The sequence below is a fragment of the Blennius ocellaris genome, assembly GCF_963422515.1.
Source record: "Blennius ocellaris genome assembly, chromosome: 22".
NCBI classification, from domain to species: Eukaryota; Metazoa; Chordata; class Actinopteri; order Blenniiformes; family Blenniidae; genus Blennius; species Blennius ocellaris.
Window position 1 is genome coordinate 12807526 of NC_137671.1, and position 14623 is coordinate 12822148.

At 40.6% G+C, this 14623-nt stretch overlaps 1 protein-coding gene across 1 annotated transcript in view; it reads left to right on the forward strand.

Moving 5' to 3' along the window:
• cacna2d1a (calcium channel, voltage-dependent, alpha 2/delta subunit 1a) overlaps positions 1–14623 on the forward strand; it is a 95552-nt gene that overhangs the window by 12570 nt on the left and 68359 nt on the right. The window contains exons 2-3 of the mRNA XM_080518153.1: positions 5374–5455; positions 9035–9151. Coding sequence (XP_080374279.1) covers positions 5374–5455; positions 9035–9151 — 199 coding nt within the window. The remainder of the gene's footprint in view (positions 1–5373; positions 5456–9034; positions 9152–14623) is intronic.

Here is a 14623-nt window from a genome sequence, read left to right on the forward strand (position 1 = left end):
TCTGTAGTGGTGTTGCCACTGTTGGCCCGGCACCTCATCTAGTTTCACACCATTTAGCACGCTGGCATATTGTAGCTCGTGACTGAGGACGTGGAAAGATCATGATGAAATTTTAATGGCATCCCCCCTTTGCAGTTGGAGCCCTTACATCGGACAACCTGTTTGTCTAAGCTCCAGCCAAGTGTGTCTCCAGCTCTCTGATGCCAGTGAACCTGGGATGATCTCTGCCGTATGCACACTGAGTCACTTTTCATAAACAGCATGCTGAGGCTTCAGAGGTTTGTCATTTAAGGCCTAACAAGTACGAAGCCTTTCCCAACGCAAAGCAGGTCCGTGTTTTCAATTCATGGCTCATTTCCAGCTCCGGGGGGGGGGTCAGCATGAGTCCCTTATCATCTCAAGATTGCAAGTGACTGGAGCTGCTCAAAATGATATGCAGGCTGATAGGTATTTCCTACCTGGTTGAGTATGTTTTTTTTTTAATAAAATCTGGAACATTTCTGCTGTCAGGTAACCTGGCGAGGACTGTTTGTCACGCTGCCCTTTCAGCTCCTCTGTGCCGCTGACAGGCAGCTGCTTCTGGGGACAGAAATGCCAAACAGGCTGGAGTCATGGTGGATTGAATCAATCAAACGCTCCGGTAATGTTCCTGTGCAGCTCGGATGAAATGTAGCCTTCTTCGCAAATTCCTTAAGTACACAGGAGATGAATCACAATGTGGTACACTTCTACAAAAGGAACTTCGACATTTTTTTTTCTCTATTGCGATTGATAGAGACGCTTGTGAAAAACGTCCAATATTTTACAACTTAAGACCTTGATTTTCAAGATGTCAGACATTCTGATAAACAGTAGCATTCAAAACACTAAATGTTGAGACTTCCTGCTTCCTGCTGTTTGAAAAAAAAAAAAAAATTTTTATTGTGCTTTATTCACACTCCAGCCATATACTGTAGATAAAATAGGTGTGGAAGAGTGGGGTTCTCTTATATTTGGGGTCTAATATTTTGCTACCGGTATTACGCCGGGTTCTGCATAATGCCAGAACGGAGGACTCGGAAGCAAGAAGGACCAGTTGGATGGTGGAGCCAGTGGAGCATCAGGTGACGTAGTGGTCAGACTGAGAGGAAAACAAAGCGGCTACAGGTGCTCGGTGTTATGAACAGGCTGTTTAAAGGCTGCATCACAAATCCTTTGGACGGCAGCCAGAGGATAAGCAGATGGAACTGGAACGCAGGAGATATGATGGCTTTAAAGAAATCAGCGGTTTGATTTAATATGTTGGAATTATTGGAGAAAGTACAATTGACGTCTTTATAAAAAAAAAACTTAATTTGGTCTGCCAAACATTTTATGAAAGAAGGGAGCTCATCTTATAATCATGGTGGAACAATACACTACAGGTTTTCTTTTCAGAAGTGCAGGAGTTTGATTGATAACCAAACAAACATACAATATCTCTGTGAACGTCGGACTTAAATTTCTGTCTTTTTGTGACGACTATAAAAGGACTGCAGTTCATTGGCCATTAGTTTCCTTGGAAGTTATTAAAATGTGTTTACTTATGTATTTAAACCTGTGAAATATTTGCTCCAAAAGGATAAATCACATAACTGAAACCTCAACTCTTAACAGAAATATAATTTTTTGATATTTTGACATGTTGAATTTGAACCTCCTCAAATGGGATCCTGAATAGAACCTCTAGAATACATCATACACTGGTATTGACAGATTGATTCACCCTCACTGTGGCAGTGGATCTTCACTTGATGTGCTGCATCTTAAAAGGAATATTATTGACTTCAAAAGGCCAACTTTTGTAAATATACAGCACTTCTGAGCTTTCATAATGCACAGCTTTTGCAATAATGACCGAACCCTATCAGTCCGACATGTTGATTCATGCTGTGCCGTTTCAATGGTTAAAACTCGACTTGTTCTCAGCGTCTGAGTGAGAGTAAAAAAGCAAGTGACAAGAGAGAGTAACCACAACTGGCAAAAAGAACAAAAGACGTTAAGCAGAAAAAAGGGGTCTCAATTAAAAGGGGGGAGAAAAAAGCTCCTGACATAAAAACAGTCTGCTTCATAAGTGGGTGATATTAATGACTCAGTGAGACAAGTGTGAGAGAGAAAAGAGGCTTGCGCTGCCAGCAGGTCTCACACTTGGCTGAGTTTCACATGGTTCCTCTCATTTCTGGGCCTGCGGTGAACAACCGCTGCAGACCCCCCCCCCCCCCACACACACACACACACACACACCAGCCATTTTAGATGCTTCCTTTCTTTGCTTGTCACCCCCTCCCCTGCCCTTCGAATTCCCCCAAGGAGCCGGGCCATGAGGGAGGGACCGAGTACAGTGGAGAGTGGGGAGGAATAATGATGCTATCTTGTTTTTTCCATGTACGAGTACTTTCCTCCTCCTTCTTTTTTTCCTTCTCCTCTCTTTGACTCCACATTTAGACAATGTTTGTAGTCTGCTTCAAGCTCTTTCTTCACTTAAGGGGAAACCACACATCCTGGTGTTGTGCATTCAATGCATCCTTTTTACTGATAAGAGGGAGACGGCAGCTTGTGGAAGTGGCTAATCACTGTGCTGTTGAGCCTTTTAGTTGTTACCCAGGAGATTTTATTAAAAACAAGATCAGACAGATTTCAAAACAGATGACGATGACGACGAGCCATTAGCAATAAGTTAGTTTTTTTTTTTTTTTTGTATTTTAAAAGGGTGTTTATATCCTAAAAATGAACCCAAAAAATATAAACTCCGGTTTTAGGATGATTTCTAAATCCATCGATCTTGTGACTTTGGCTTGATGATGACACGGCTGTAATGAATATCCCCAGTTTGATTCCAGACTGGAAGGTCTTCACTCTGGTTTCCTCCCAATGTCAACATTCATTCATATCGGGTGAAGATATTTCTGTAAACAGTTCATCAATACGTGTCTGATGAGCTCTCTCTCTGTCTTTGCTCTGTACGTTGTCCAGAGAATATCCTGCCTTTCGCCCATAATGAGGATGAGCTGCAGCACCTCGGATAAAGCATTATATTTAAATTGATGGGTTGTGGTGGAACAGGTTTCATAGAGTCATTGTGTTGTGATGCTCTGTTTGCTTGTTGCCAGTCGGATCAAACCACTTTTGTTTGTACTTTATGTACTCGGGTGCTTCCCCCGCATCATGTTGTTTTTTCCCCCTTCATTCGTACTATGCAAAAGAAGCTGTGTCGTCGCAGGATTGGCGCCAGCTTTTTCGCAACCAGAACCGTCTATATCCGGGAGTGCATTTCTCAACTTGGATCGTCAACACTAAATTTCTCCAGCGCACTGTAGATTTAATGAGAATTTGCTGCAGTACTCTCAGGAAATGTGATGAATGTGATTTTCTGCAGAGTGGTTCATATTCATTCACTGAATTGAAGTTGGTGGAGATTGAACTTGGCACAAGTGCAAAGTCAGCATTTGCTTGAAAATGAGAGCAATAGTTTGTTCAGTTTCACCTTTAAGTACTTGTTGTTACGCTGAGCCTGTATTTATAACATAACTGTAGAATAAATCCAACCTGTTGAATTCTACCAATGGAAGGTTATCCTATATTGTTGTGTTTCCAAGTAAACCCGTCGTAAGCCTGTGTGTGTCACCGTGTCGTGGAAGTGACAAAAGCAATGTGCTGACAGTACGTACATCCTATATCCTCCGTCAGCCACCAGCAGCTGTTTCTCAGATGGCTAAATATATTATGTGGCTGCTGTGCCGCGCATTTCCAGCGGGAGCTAACCCGGCTCACATTTCACTGTATTTCTTTTTTTTTTAAATCCGATAACAGAGACGAGGTTCATGTGTCAAAGGCCCCTCTGCAGTGTGGAAGGTGAAGAGGTTAACTCACAGGGTGGCATAGAGAAGCTAATTTTCTTTATGGATTTTCTCATGTATTTTTTATTGCCTTGCAGTACACACTGAGGGAGAAGGTCTATAGGTGTACTTACTGTTTGCCCTCAGAGGGCGGAGGCGTGGGGGGGTTGTACATGTCAACATGTAGACTGATTGCTTTGTGGGTTAAATAGAGATTTTGTTTCGTGGGAATTTGAGGAAGGAAAAAAGTCTGAAAATACCACATTTTCTTAAATACAACAAGCTTAATGTTGAGATTTGAGTAATTTTCGTGAATTTTTGTTTGGTTTTTGCAATAATATAGGCGTTTGTCATCATGTACACTGTGCAATGACAAAGAAAAACTTGTTATTTTAACGATCTATCCTCGTCAAGATAAAATTAATATGTATGTGGCTCCTAAGCTAAAATGTCTCCCCTGGCCCAGAGGCATCAGGTAATACATTTGTGCTGGTTCAAATCCCACTACTGATGGATCACATGACTCGCTTGGGTAACCCTGCTTCATTGGTTTAAATGTCTCCAGTGTCTTCCTTGTAATGTTCTGAAACTCTAAAGTCCTGCTGGCTCTAATTTGAAATACTAACCCAAACCCTTGTCTTGGGGGGGAAAAAAAGTGATAAAAAGACAGGAAAACGTTTATATAAACTGCTAAATAAAAACCATCTAAAGCACAAATTATCTTGTGAACATCTGTGAACATTTCCAGAAAGCCTGCAAGTTCATTGCCCGTCCTTTAGAAATAACCTTAAATAACTCGTTGGTGCACGTGAGGTCTGCAGCCGTGTCATATCTCATCTGACAAGTGGAGATTCATTGCTGTTGTGATAGTTGGGGGGGGGGGGGGGGTATGGTCTTGCATGGTTGTCTGTGCACATGCTCACACACAAGCACAACCCGAACTACACTGAATGTCGTGAATTCCATATAAGGAGTCGGTGTCCTTAAAATCCTCGTGGCTTAAGTTACAGGCCATGAATTTGATTCACAACAGGTTAGACACGCTGGTTATTATTGTTTTGATATGTTCACAGAGGTTGTAGAATTCCACAGGAGGCACTGATGTTTTATGGAACAGGTTGACGAATCAGTTCTGATTAAGTTGAGAAATCTCAGATATGTTCCGATTATGCTTGAAAGTGGTAAGGGTATATAAAAACATTTGAATCTTCATGAATGAACATTTGTTTCTGGCTTGCTCTTTTACATCACTTCTACTTTCAATCCTCTTTTTGTCAGAGGAATACAATAACCAACGTGTCACCCCTGAGGATGTTACTCTTTCATACGTACATCTATGAATAGCTGCGGCTTGAATGCACAGCTCATGTGGAGTAGAGCGGTGTATTCACTCGCATAAACATAATGTTTTCATGCGCTCTCCATGTCATCACGCGGGTAATTCTCAAACTGAAGTAACTCCGCAAATTTGAAATGACTGATTTGTTTTTGTTTTTTTCTTTTCCTCTTGTCTTTATAGGATAAAGGAATGGGTGGACCAGATGCAAAAAGATTTAATCACATTAACGGACACGTCCAGCGGCATGTCCAACCTCATAGAGGTAAGCGGCCTTCTGTCACACACACACTTGCAGTTTTTCCTTAAATTTCGGTGCATTTTTCTTTAAACGAAATATTAATTGTTAACAGAGTAGGGAAACCTCTTTCATACATGAAGTGATGAAATGCAGTCTGGTTCAAAATGTATTTTATTCCTTGAGACTGTCTGAGCCGGTGTTTTTTGTTTGAAGTTGACCTTTGCAGAGCACCTACCTGCTGGAAGTTAGTCACCACTGACACAGGCAGATACATAGTGTGTGCGTGTGTGTGTGTGTGTGTGTGTGTACGTGTGCGTGTGCACAATTTAACAAAAAATACACAATTCAAGCTCCATGCATGAACAAAAGTATATGTTTTTGGAAATGACCAAAAAGTGAGGGGTTAACTTAATTGTTATATTAGCATGTTATGCAGATTTTAACTCGGCACTACACATTTTGGAACATGTTTCCTTCTCAGAATTATATATTTTTTTTAATGTGGCAAGTGCTGCACTGTAATTTAATGCTATTTATTTTGGTTTTGGGGGTAGCGAGGAAACTTGAACATAAAGTTGTACATGGTCATCGATTTTCCCTCATCAACCAATCACAGCAAGGTAGAGCTGCAAAGAAGAGATTGACAGTTTGAACTTTGCGATTGTGGCAATATCAATCTGTGCCCCAATTTATGTTGGTGTGTTAGCGTTGCATAATTTATAATATTCACATAATGATGACAAGCAGATTTGCATGAAGACATTAAAGTCACACTGGATCACACAAATACATATACTTAATGGTCAATAATGCTTTTATAACCCTAACCCATTTTCAATGAAAGCTAATGCTTCAAAAAATCCTCCTATTATTGTAATGGATTCTCTTTACTTGCATCTCTTCTTTTTTTCATCTTCATAATTTAACTAAAAATTTATTCTTTGATTACACTTATCCCAATGCAAACATGAGCTAGTTTCCCTGTGTTCAATTTTGTAAACTGAATCACAAAGTGGCTCTATAATATCGACAGGCAGCCATCTATTAATTCACTCAACTGGTTAAGTGCTATTATAGGAGGGCTGCATAATATATTACACTGACTGAAGTGCAATAAAGAATAAAATTATAAATCATGTTTCTGATGCAGTCATTCACTGAATGTCAACATATTTGGTAAATCATATGACGCTGACTGTGCTAGATGTCCAGCTGCAAAAAGGCAGTTTCTAGCTCCAGTACGGCAGTGAAACTTTGTCCTGAATGATTTAAAGTCATTCCTAACAATGCTCTTGTTTCTATCTAGAGCGGCTCGATGTTCAGCACCTTTGACGTTACGTATGCATAATATTCATTGAAGCTGTGACAGATTTTGGGAGGGAAGATCAAGTCAGTCAGGACGTTTCAACGTGAAAGGCTTTGTTTATCTGGTCATTTTTCAAATGGGTTATAAACACCGATCATAACTGACATCATCGGTGGCAACCGCAGAACACAAGTCAGAAGCACAAAGGCACTTAAATCAAGGAAAAATATCACTGAAAACATCCAAAGTCAACAAACCCTGTTTACATGGGAATGAATACAAGTTAAAACGGTTTTAGGTGTTTTTTAGCCACTGAAAAAAAAAAAAGAAAAAAAAACCATTTTGATTACTGTGTGTAACTTTTTGAAAATGTTTTTGACTCTGTTGAAAATAACTTTTTTTGACATTCCACTCTTGCGCCTGCGCACCATGACCATAGTAAACAGTCTTTTTTCCACATGCGTGAGTTCTTAGACAATAACAGAGTGGCATGACTTCCAGTCCATATTCTCTGAGGACTTGGTAGATTTATTGTTGACAGTCACTCGAAATAACAATCCAGCTTGGTGGTCTGTCCATATGAATGTCTGTTTGTTCCCATTGTTCGTGTTTATAGCATATTGTTTATAGTTTCATTTAACAAACAACTATCCCGTGACCCCACAGAAAAACTAAAATGTTTCCATGTAAACAGACATTGTTTTGAATATTTTGCTGTTTAAATGCTAAACACCAAAATGATCCATTTTCACTTCTTACCCTGCTGTTTGCTTTTAGTTTTCCCATGTGATTCCTTGGGGAGAAATAGCTGTTGCTTTAATTTGAACCTCTCTGACTGATTATTGCACTTTCCTTGTTCACTTGATATTGTGCAGCCCTACGCTACAGCCAAACTATATTTAGTGACACAGACTCAGACAAATATCAGTTTGAACAACATGAGCAATCCAGTCAAACCTCACACTGAAGGCGCTGTTTTCTTCACAAAAATATGTTTGGATATCACTTTGACTTCACGTTATATCAATACCAAGGATTCAATATGGACTATGATTAGGGTTTATGCTTTCTGTCACTTCTCTCACACTCATTAACCCTCCTCCCTCGACCTCAGCTGTCAAAACACATCACTAGTCTATATATAGCCGATTCTCATTAGACATAACGCTGCTTCGTGGCCTTCTGCTGGCACAGTGTACATACTCGGATATACTCGGCGTCACAGCTATGTCGTGGTGGCTGAAGAAGCTTTTTAGATCCACATTGATTGGCACTATGCGTCGGACACTTTGGCTCCCTCGACAACACAATCGGTCGTCTCTCAAACATTACAGAATTCATTGCAAAACATGTTTGTGTCGGATGCTGTGGAATGACTTGACAAGATAAGAGAATTGAATGTACTTTGAAATAGTTTTCTCTGCTGAGCCGTCATGTCCGCTGCTTTTGGGGACACACTTTGTCAGACAGAAAGTGTGGAGGTGGAATTGAAGAGACATTTAATGGAGCAACCTTTATAATCTATTTAGATGAGTAATGTGCTGTCGAACTCAAATGATGGCAAACACACACTGCTGGGGGATTTTGTTCGTTAGTTTTAAGCTCCAATATCCACAATCCAAAATAAAACATGATTTTGTGCAATTCAAACATGCAAATACAATATTGACATTTCAATATTAAAAAAAAAAAAAAGAGGATGGTTTTTTATTAACACAGTCTACATATAAACTTCACCAATATTACTTTTTTATTATTATTATGGCTCCTGTGCTAAAGCCAAAGCCATCTGGACGCCAGGAGGACGAAGGCAAACACAAGCACGTGCCTCAGTCGTGTGGTTTGAATGTCGGACAATGATATCCCTTTAGGCTGCTAAATAATTGGCTGTTTGGCATTTGTGTTCCTTATTTCTCTTTCTGAAGCATACTCCATAGCACAGTGAATGGTCTTGTTATGTAACCTGACATTGCAAGTTAATCAGAGAATGTGCAGCTTTCTTTAGCAATCATGTGTGCGTTGGTCAGCGATGTCCAGCGAAGAAGAGAAGACCGCTGTTTAGAATATTTCTGACCTCCTGGCTCTGCACAGAACATCTTCCTTGAATAAAACACTGTAACTGAGTTTTTCTGTCAATATACTGTAATAAACGGAGATCATTGTCTTTCCGGGTTACATTTTCAAACACAGGTCGAGGGAGAATACTGTCTTTGTAAAAGAAATTTCGCCATTACTGCTTCTATTCAATATTGTTAAACTTCACTCTGACTCAAGCTTCTATGTGCTGATTGTCTTAGATCTACGATTACCACAAAACTCACTTCAGTGTGGAGTCCAACAATGTGAGGGACCTGGTTGGAACGGCTGCTGGGGACATCGAGAGACTCCTGGCTAAGCGCTCCCAAGCACTGAAGGTGAGTTCATACTGTTCATACGAAGACTTGTTGTTTTAGTCATTGCTCTGACAACTGCGATCAATAAGTGTTGGTGATTGGGCAGTTTGAGGGTTGAAACTGCTGCTAAGATCTGGTCCATCGGGCCTCTGGTTACAGTGGCCGGAGCTCAGGAGGATACGCAACGCAAAACAATCTGCTTCTCGCCATTTCACATCAGAACGGACACTAACAACTCGGCAGCCGCTTCAGGCCAAACTCTGATCCAACGTTATCAGACATCCTCCAGCGCGATTACTTGACTCGTAGTCTGGGTTGTATTCATGTCCCTGACACAAAAAACAAACAAAAAATAAACAATGATGCTTTACATTTTTATTTACTATCACAATTCCATCCATTATTGATATTTTTGATTATTTTATTTTCATGTTGTATTTAGTGCGAGACAATAATTAAATGTTCACTTTTTTTAAACAAACAGATAAACAATAAATAGAAAGGAAAATAGGGAAATTTCAGTTCTCTATTTTCCCGTATCCGGCGAGCGCCATCGATCCAGTCGCCCTTTCACGGATCCTACAGTATCTGGCCAAGTGTATTAGTATCTCGGGGATCCTGCCAATCTCGATCAATCGTACTCAAAGGGGAGAGAAATGTCTAATTAAAGCCTTGACACCCAGTTGCCATAGCTACCCTCCTATTGATTATCCCATCAATCTCACCCAGCATTTTGTTTTTCGTACATCCCAGTAATTGCCAAGCGACTGGGTACAATTAGCTTTGGGCGTCGTTGCGTTGCACCTTGGGAGACGAACAAAAACTGTGTACAGAGTTGAAGAGAGGGAGAGAGAGATGTTGCACCACAGACTCTATAGTTTCACCATCTGCTGCATTTCACCTGTGCCAGGTGTTGGCAGTTCATTTCTTTAATGCAACTGTGAAAACAAAGAAATGTTGTAATTTTTAAAATGTGCTTTAAGACAAACACCATATGCTGAGGCCTTGTTACTCTCACATACTATATAGTGTGGTATGGGCTGTGCACGGCATTAGCACTTAGAAGTCAATGACTTTTGGTGTCATGGTAGCGACTGCAAACGGCGTTCTGTATAATGAAATAAAATCGAGTCAGCTTTATGGCAGGCAATTTATGCAAGGGTCCATAAGTAGTCACATGGTCCATTTAGCTGAATCATGAATTGAAATGGAAGCGGAGATGACTGTTGATCTGTAATAGTCTTAACCTGCCATAAAGGAGCCCTCCATTTCGCTTACCAGCCTCTATACCCCCACTCTTGTGTCTGAAATCATCTTCTTTCTCTGACTCCTCTCACTTTGCATGTTCAGTTAGACCCGGCTGATCACGCACAGCAAGAAGCGATCATGTAAAAAAGAATTGCTATCTGTCAGAGGGGAAAGTTTGAGATGGAATTGTCTGATGAGAAAGATGGTGATGGCGAGTGTAAAAGAGAAGATGGAGAGCAGCAGGAAGTCCATGAGCACACGATACGGCATGCCTCCCATGAGGAAGCGTGCAATAGACTAGAAGCCCAGTGCAAACCACCAATCCATTAGGATGGCAGCCTTTTAGTACACCATTCAACAGGCAGCGCTGTCTCCTGTGTTCCCACTGCACTGTTTGAACCTTTGAAGCCATTTATCTAACTGACTCACAGCCGTAGAAACTGCCACACACACACACACACACACACACACACACACACACACACACACACACACACACACACACACACACACACACACACACACACACACACACACACACACACACACACACACACACACACACACACACACACACACACACACACACACACACACACACACACACACACACACACACACAGGTGTAGGTTTCCACCCACAGCTACTCTACCCTGCATGAATTCTAGTTACTTAGTGATTTAGATTCTGCCAACAGCACTTATGGAGGATACCTCTTCCCTGAATCCACTTGTTTGCTTTGAAAGGCTTTGCTATGAAGACGTGCATCCATCGGAAGAATGTATTAGAGAATAAATCGATAACCGCAAACACAAATGACATAAAAGTCATTCATCTGCCTTCAATACCTGCTTCATTCAAAGTAGTGTTGGTGTCAGAACATTTTAAAGGTAAGAGCATGAAAGTTATCTTGTTGACAAATATTGGAGAATATAATTATAGAAACTGGGAAGTCTGTGTTTGGGTCCCTCCTCACTTGTCCTGACACACAAAACCCAAAATCCAAAAATAGTGCGTATTTATTTGAAATGTTGTGTAAACAGGGGATGGAACAAGTTAATATATATTGTGTCAAGAACTCAAGTTTCTTTTCTTTTTCAGTGTAGAAAAAAAAAAAAAAAGTAACTCTGTATATAACGGATATAAGAAATGCACCCTGGAACGTAGAAACGCATCATGTCAAACATGTATATTCATAACGTAAATCTGTCACTTTACAGTTCAAGCTTCACCTCAGCAGGATAGACTCTCGTTGGCCTCTGGCTACGCTTTGCTTTTTCCTGTGTGTAGCGCCCTGGGCGTTAATGTAAGGCCCAGCAACTGTCAGTGAACCCCAGCCCATCAGAATGATGACTGTTGTCATTAACTTAATCAGTAGCCTGTCTGGATTTTCTGTCCGTCATTGTGACATCTGCCCGTCCTGTCGCCTCAATTCAATCACTACATTTCACAACGGTGGTCCGTTGACATGCAATCTCTCAAACGTTTGCAGCTGTTGCTATTTAGAGAAGGCAGTTAAAATGTGTGCCACAACTGACATTATTATTACACTTACTGAGGCTCCATCTATGTCATGTGGTGCAGGAGGCAAGAAAAACTCTTTGCGAGACTTCCTTGAGCTGTGGATTCATGGATGAGTTGCATGTTGCACAGCACTTATATACATTAGGCCTTTGGGAGGCTGGAGGGGAATATATAGATCAGGGTATGTCAAACGCTTTTTAGTTCAGGGGTCACATACAGCCCAGTTTTTTCTTTGTTGTGGTGCAGAGTGTTTGTGATGGAAATGTTTATTTCTTCGCTAAAAACATTGGGGGTTTTTTTACTAAGGAAAATGACTGCAATCTCAACACAAAGCTACTTTTAACGGTTCCTTCTCATGCAAAATACAGTGAAATGCAAACAAAAAACTATTGAATTATGCAGGTTTTTTCAAACTTACCCTGGCATCATGGCTTTGAGGCTAATGCTTCTTCGCATGTCACAAATTCTACAGAAAAAAACAAATATCTACAGCAATGTATGTGTTTGTCATGGTCATTATTTTATTATATTATCATTATTGCATTGCTTTGGTTTACAAACCAGAATCTCAGAGGATGTAAGTCTCATACGAGCCATATCAGGTCTGATGGATGCTACCTAAGGTGTCTGATATTTCTTCTCTTGTCATTCCTGTCACTGTTTTCTGTTAGATCACCCAGTGTTTCCCTTAGCTCCACGTAGCTGCATGATTTTTGTCACACTGTCCTACAATGAACTCTATTAAGATCTGCCTTCTTCTTTTGGGAGAAAAAGAAAAAAGCACTTTCATCCCAGAGGTGATATCACTCTTCTAACTACTCTCATACTTTTATCATTGCAAACTGGAATGCATGGCACAAACTTTTCATTGTCAGACTGTCTCAGGGAACTTTATAACAATGTCTCATGGTGTTAGGCGTCAGTGTGATAGTATTAAAGGCTGCAAATGTGTCCCTCTCTTCCTCTCTCACACATACACTGTGTGGTTTTTAAAGAGCCCACCCTTCTGCTTCCCTCAGTTCAAGTTAATGTTGCCAAAGTACTGGTGGTCTGACAGGAGAAATCATTTTGCATCTGTACCGCTCATGATGATGAGAGTTTTCACCTCTCATGTGCTGCCACGATATTCTGCATTCAGTGTGCGTTGTCCTTCAAAGAGTAAAACTGTAACTCCCGACAGGAAAGAGAGAACCGAACAATCCTTTGCCTCAATCAAACCCCCCCCAAAGTTTCATCTTTTTTTGTTTCATTCAGGGAGGGAAGTATTGATGTGTTTAGATGTGTGAGCAAGTCTCCGACTGCGACTGAAAGACTAAAAGTTTTTCCCCCACATCTCTTGGATACAGCAGATGAGTCAGATTCTTCAGGCAGCTACTGTCGGAGCTTAGTTTCACTGCTAAAACAACTCTGGAGATTACAGCTGAAGCTTTACTTAAACACCAGCTTCACTCCACCATTTGTATGCTCATACACATAATTGTGTTTCTTACCTTTCTCAGTTCTTGCTCATTCTCCAAAATCCACCTTTCTGTACCCTTCTCGTCACAAGTGGCATTTTATTTCTCTCTCATCTATTTTTTTTCTCTCATTCCTCCAAGCCTGCCCTTCTATTTGTCTTACTCCCGTAACGTCACCCTGACCTCTGTCGCTCTTCATTCCCATTTCTCTCTTGCCCTACGTTCCTGTTTTTTCCCCCTTCTGTCCTGTCTTATTTCCTCGATTATAGATGTTTTCTGTGCATGTCTCGACTTCAGACCTTTCTTTCCATAGAATGAAAGAATGACTGAGCTTCTGAGTGTCTGAACTCTGAATACACCTGGCAAGTTGAAGGAGAAAGTGGGAAGCATCACATGAAAAACACATCAGTTGTTTATGTACACTTACACAGAGTATATTTTCCTGCCAGTTTAATAGATATAAAACTGCTGATATTGTTCGTCATGGCTTAAGAAGATCGTCTTATCTTGTACATCGAGAGGGGTTTACATACAGCTGTCGTCAAGCCTGTAATAACCGGCAATATATTTTATGATCAGGTAAGAAATTAAACAGCCTTTTACTCTACAGTGTGACTGCTGTTATGGCAACACACCAACTAATGGAAATGCAGCAGACAAACAATGCAACCCTGCAGTGTTTAAAACACGGGGTCACCCCATATTTTCTGTTGCCTTCTGTTCTCGTCCAACAACTTAATTCTGGGTTACATTTGCTTATTCTTGACTGTGCGGTTAGCTCATGGATGATGTACTTGATGACATTATTTTGTACTGAGGTATGTAATAGCATTTAAAGCCTGCTTTTGGGTGGAGGTCACACTGAGATTATACCGGTTTTCAAAAAGTTGTGTTTTCAGTGGCTCCGAAGCACCGTTGTTGTGTAAACGAACAGCCACAATTCCACAAACATTTTCATTTTTCACTTGAAAACACTGTCCTGTGAATGAGGCCTCAGTTTACCTCCCACAAAGCTCTTTGTTTCGGAGGTTCAACTTTTCAAAGGGGTGTTGCTTGTGCCGGGAACAATACGCTATAAACATGAATACAAGTTTGTCATAGCAGATTAGAATATGAATAGATGGCAAATAGATGTCTATAACTTCATGCATAACATCGTTTGTGTCTTCTTATTCAATAATTCCCCTTTGGGATTTATGAAATATTTCTGTTTCTATTCTATTATTTCACAGTGCAGCCAATACCTCCGTGCTTCAGGTTGTGA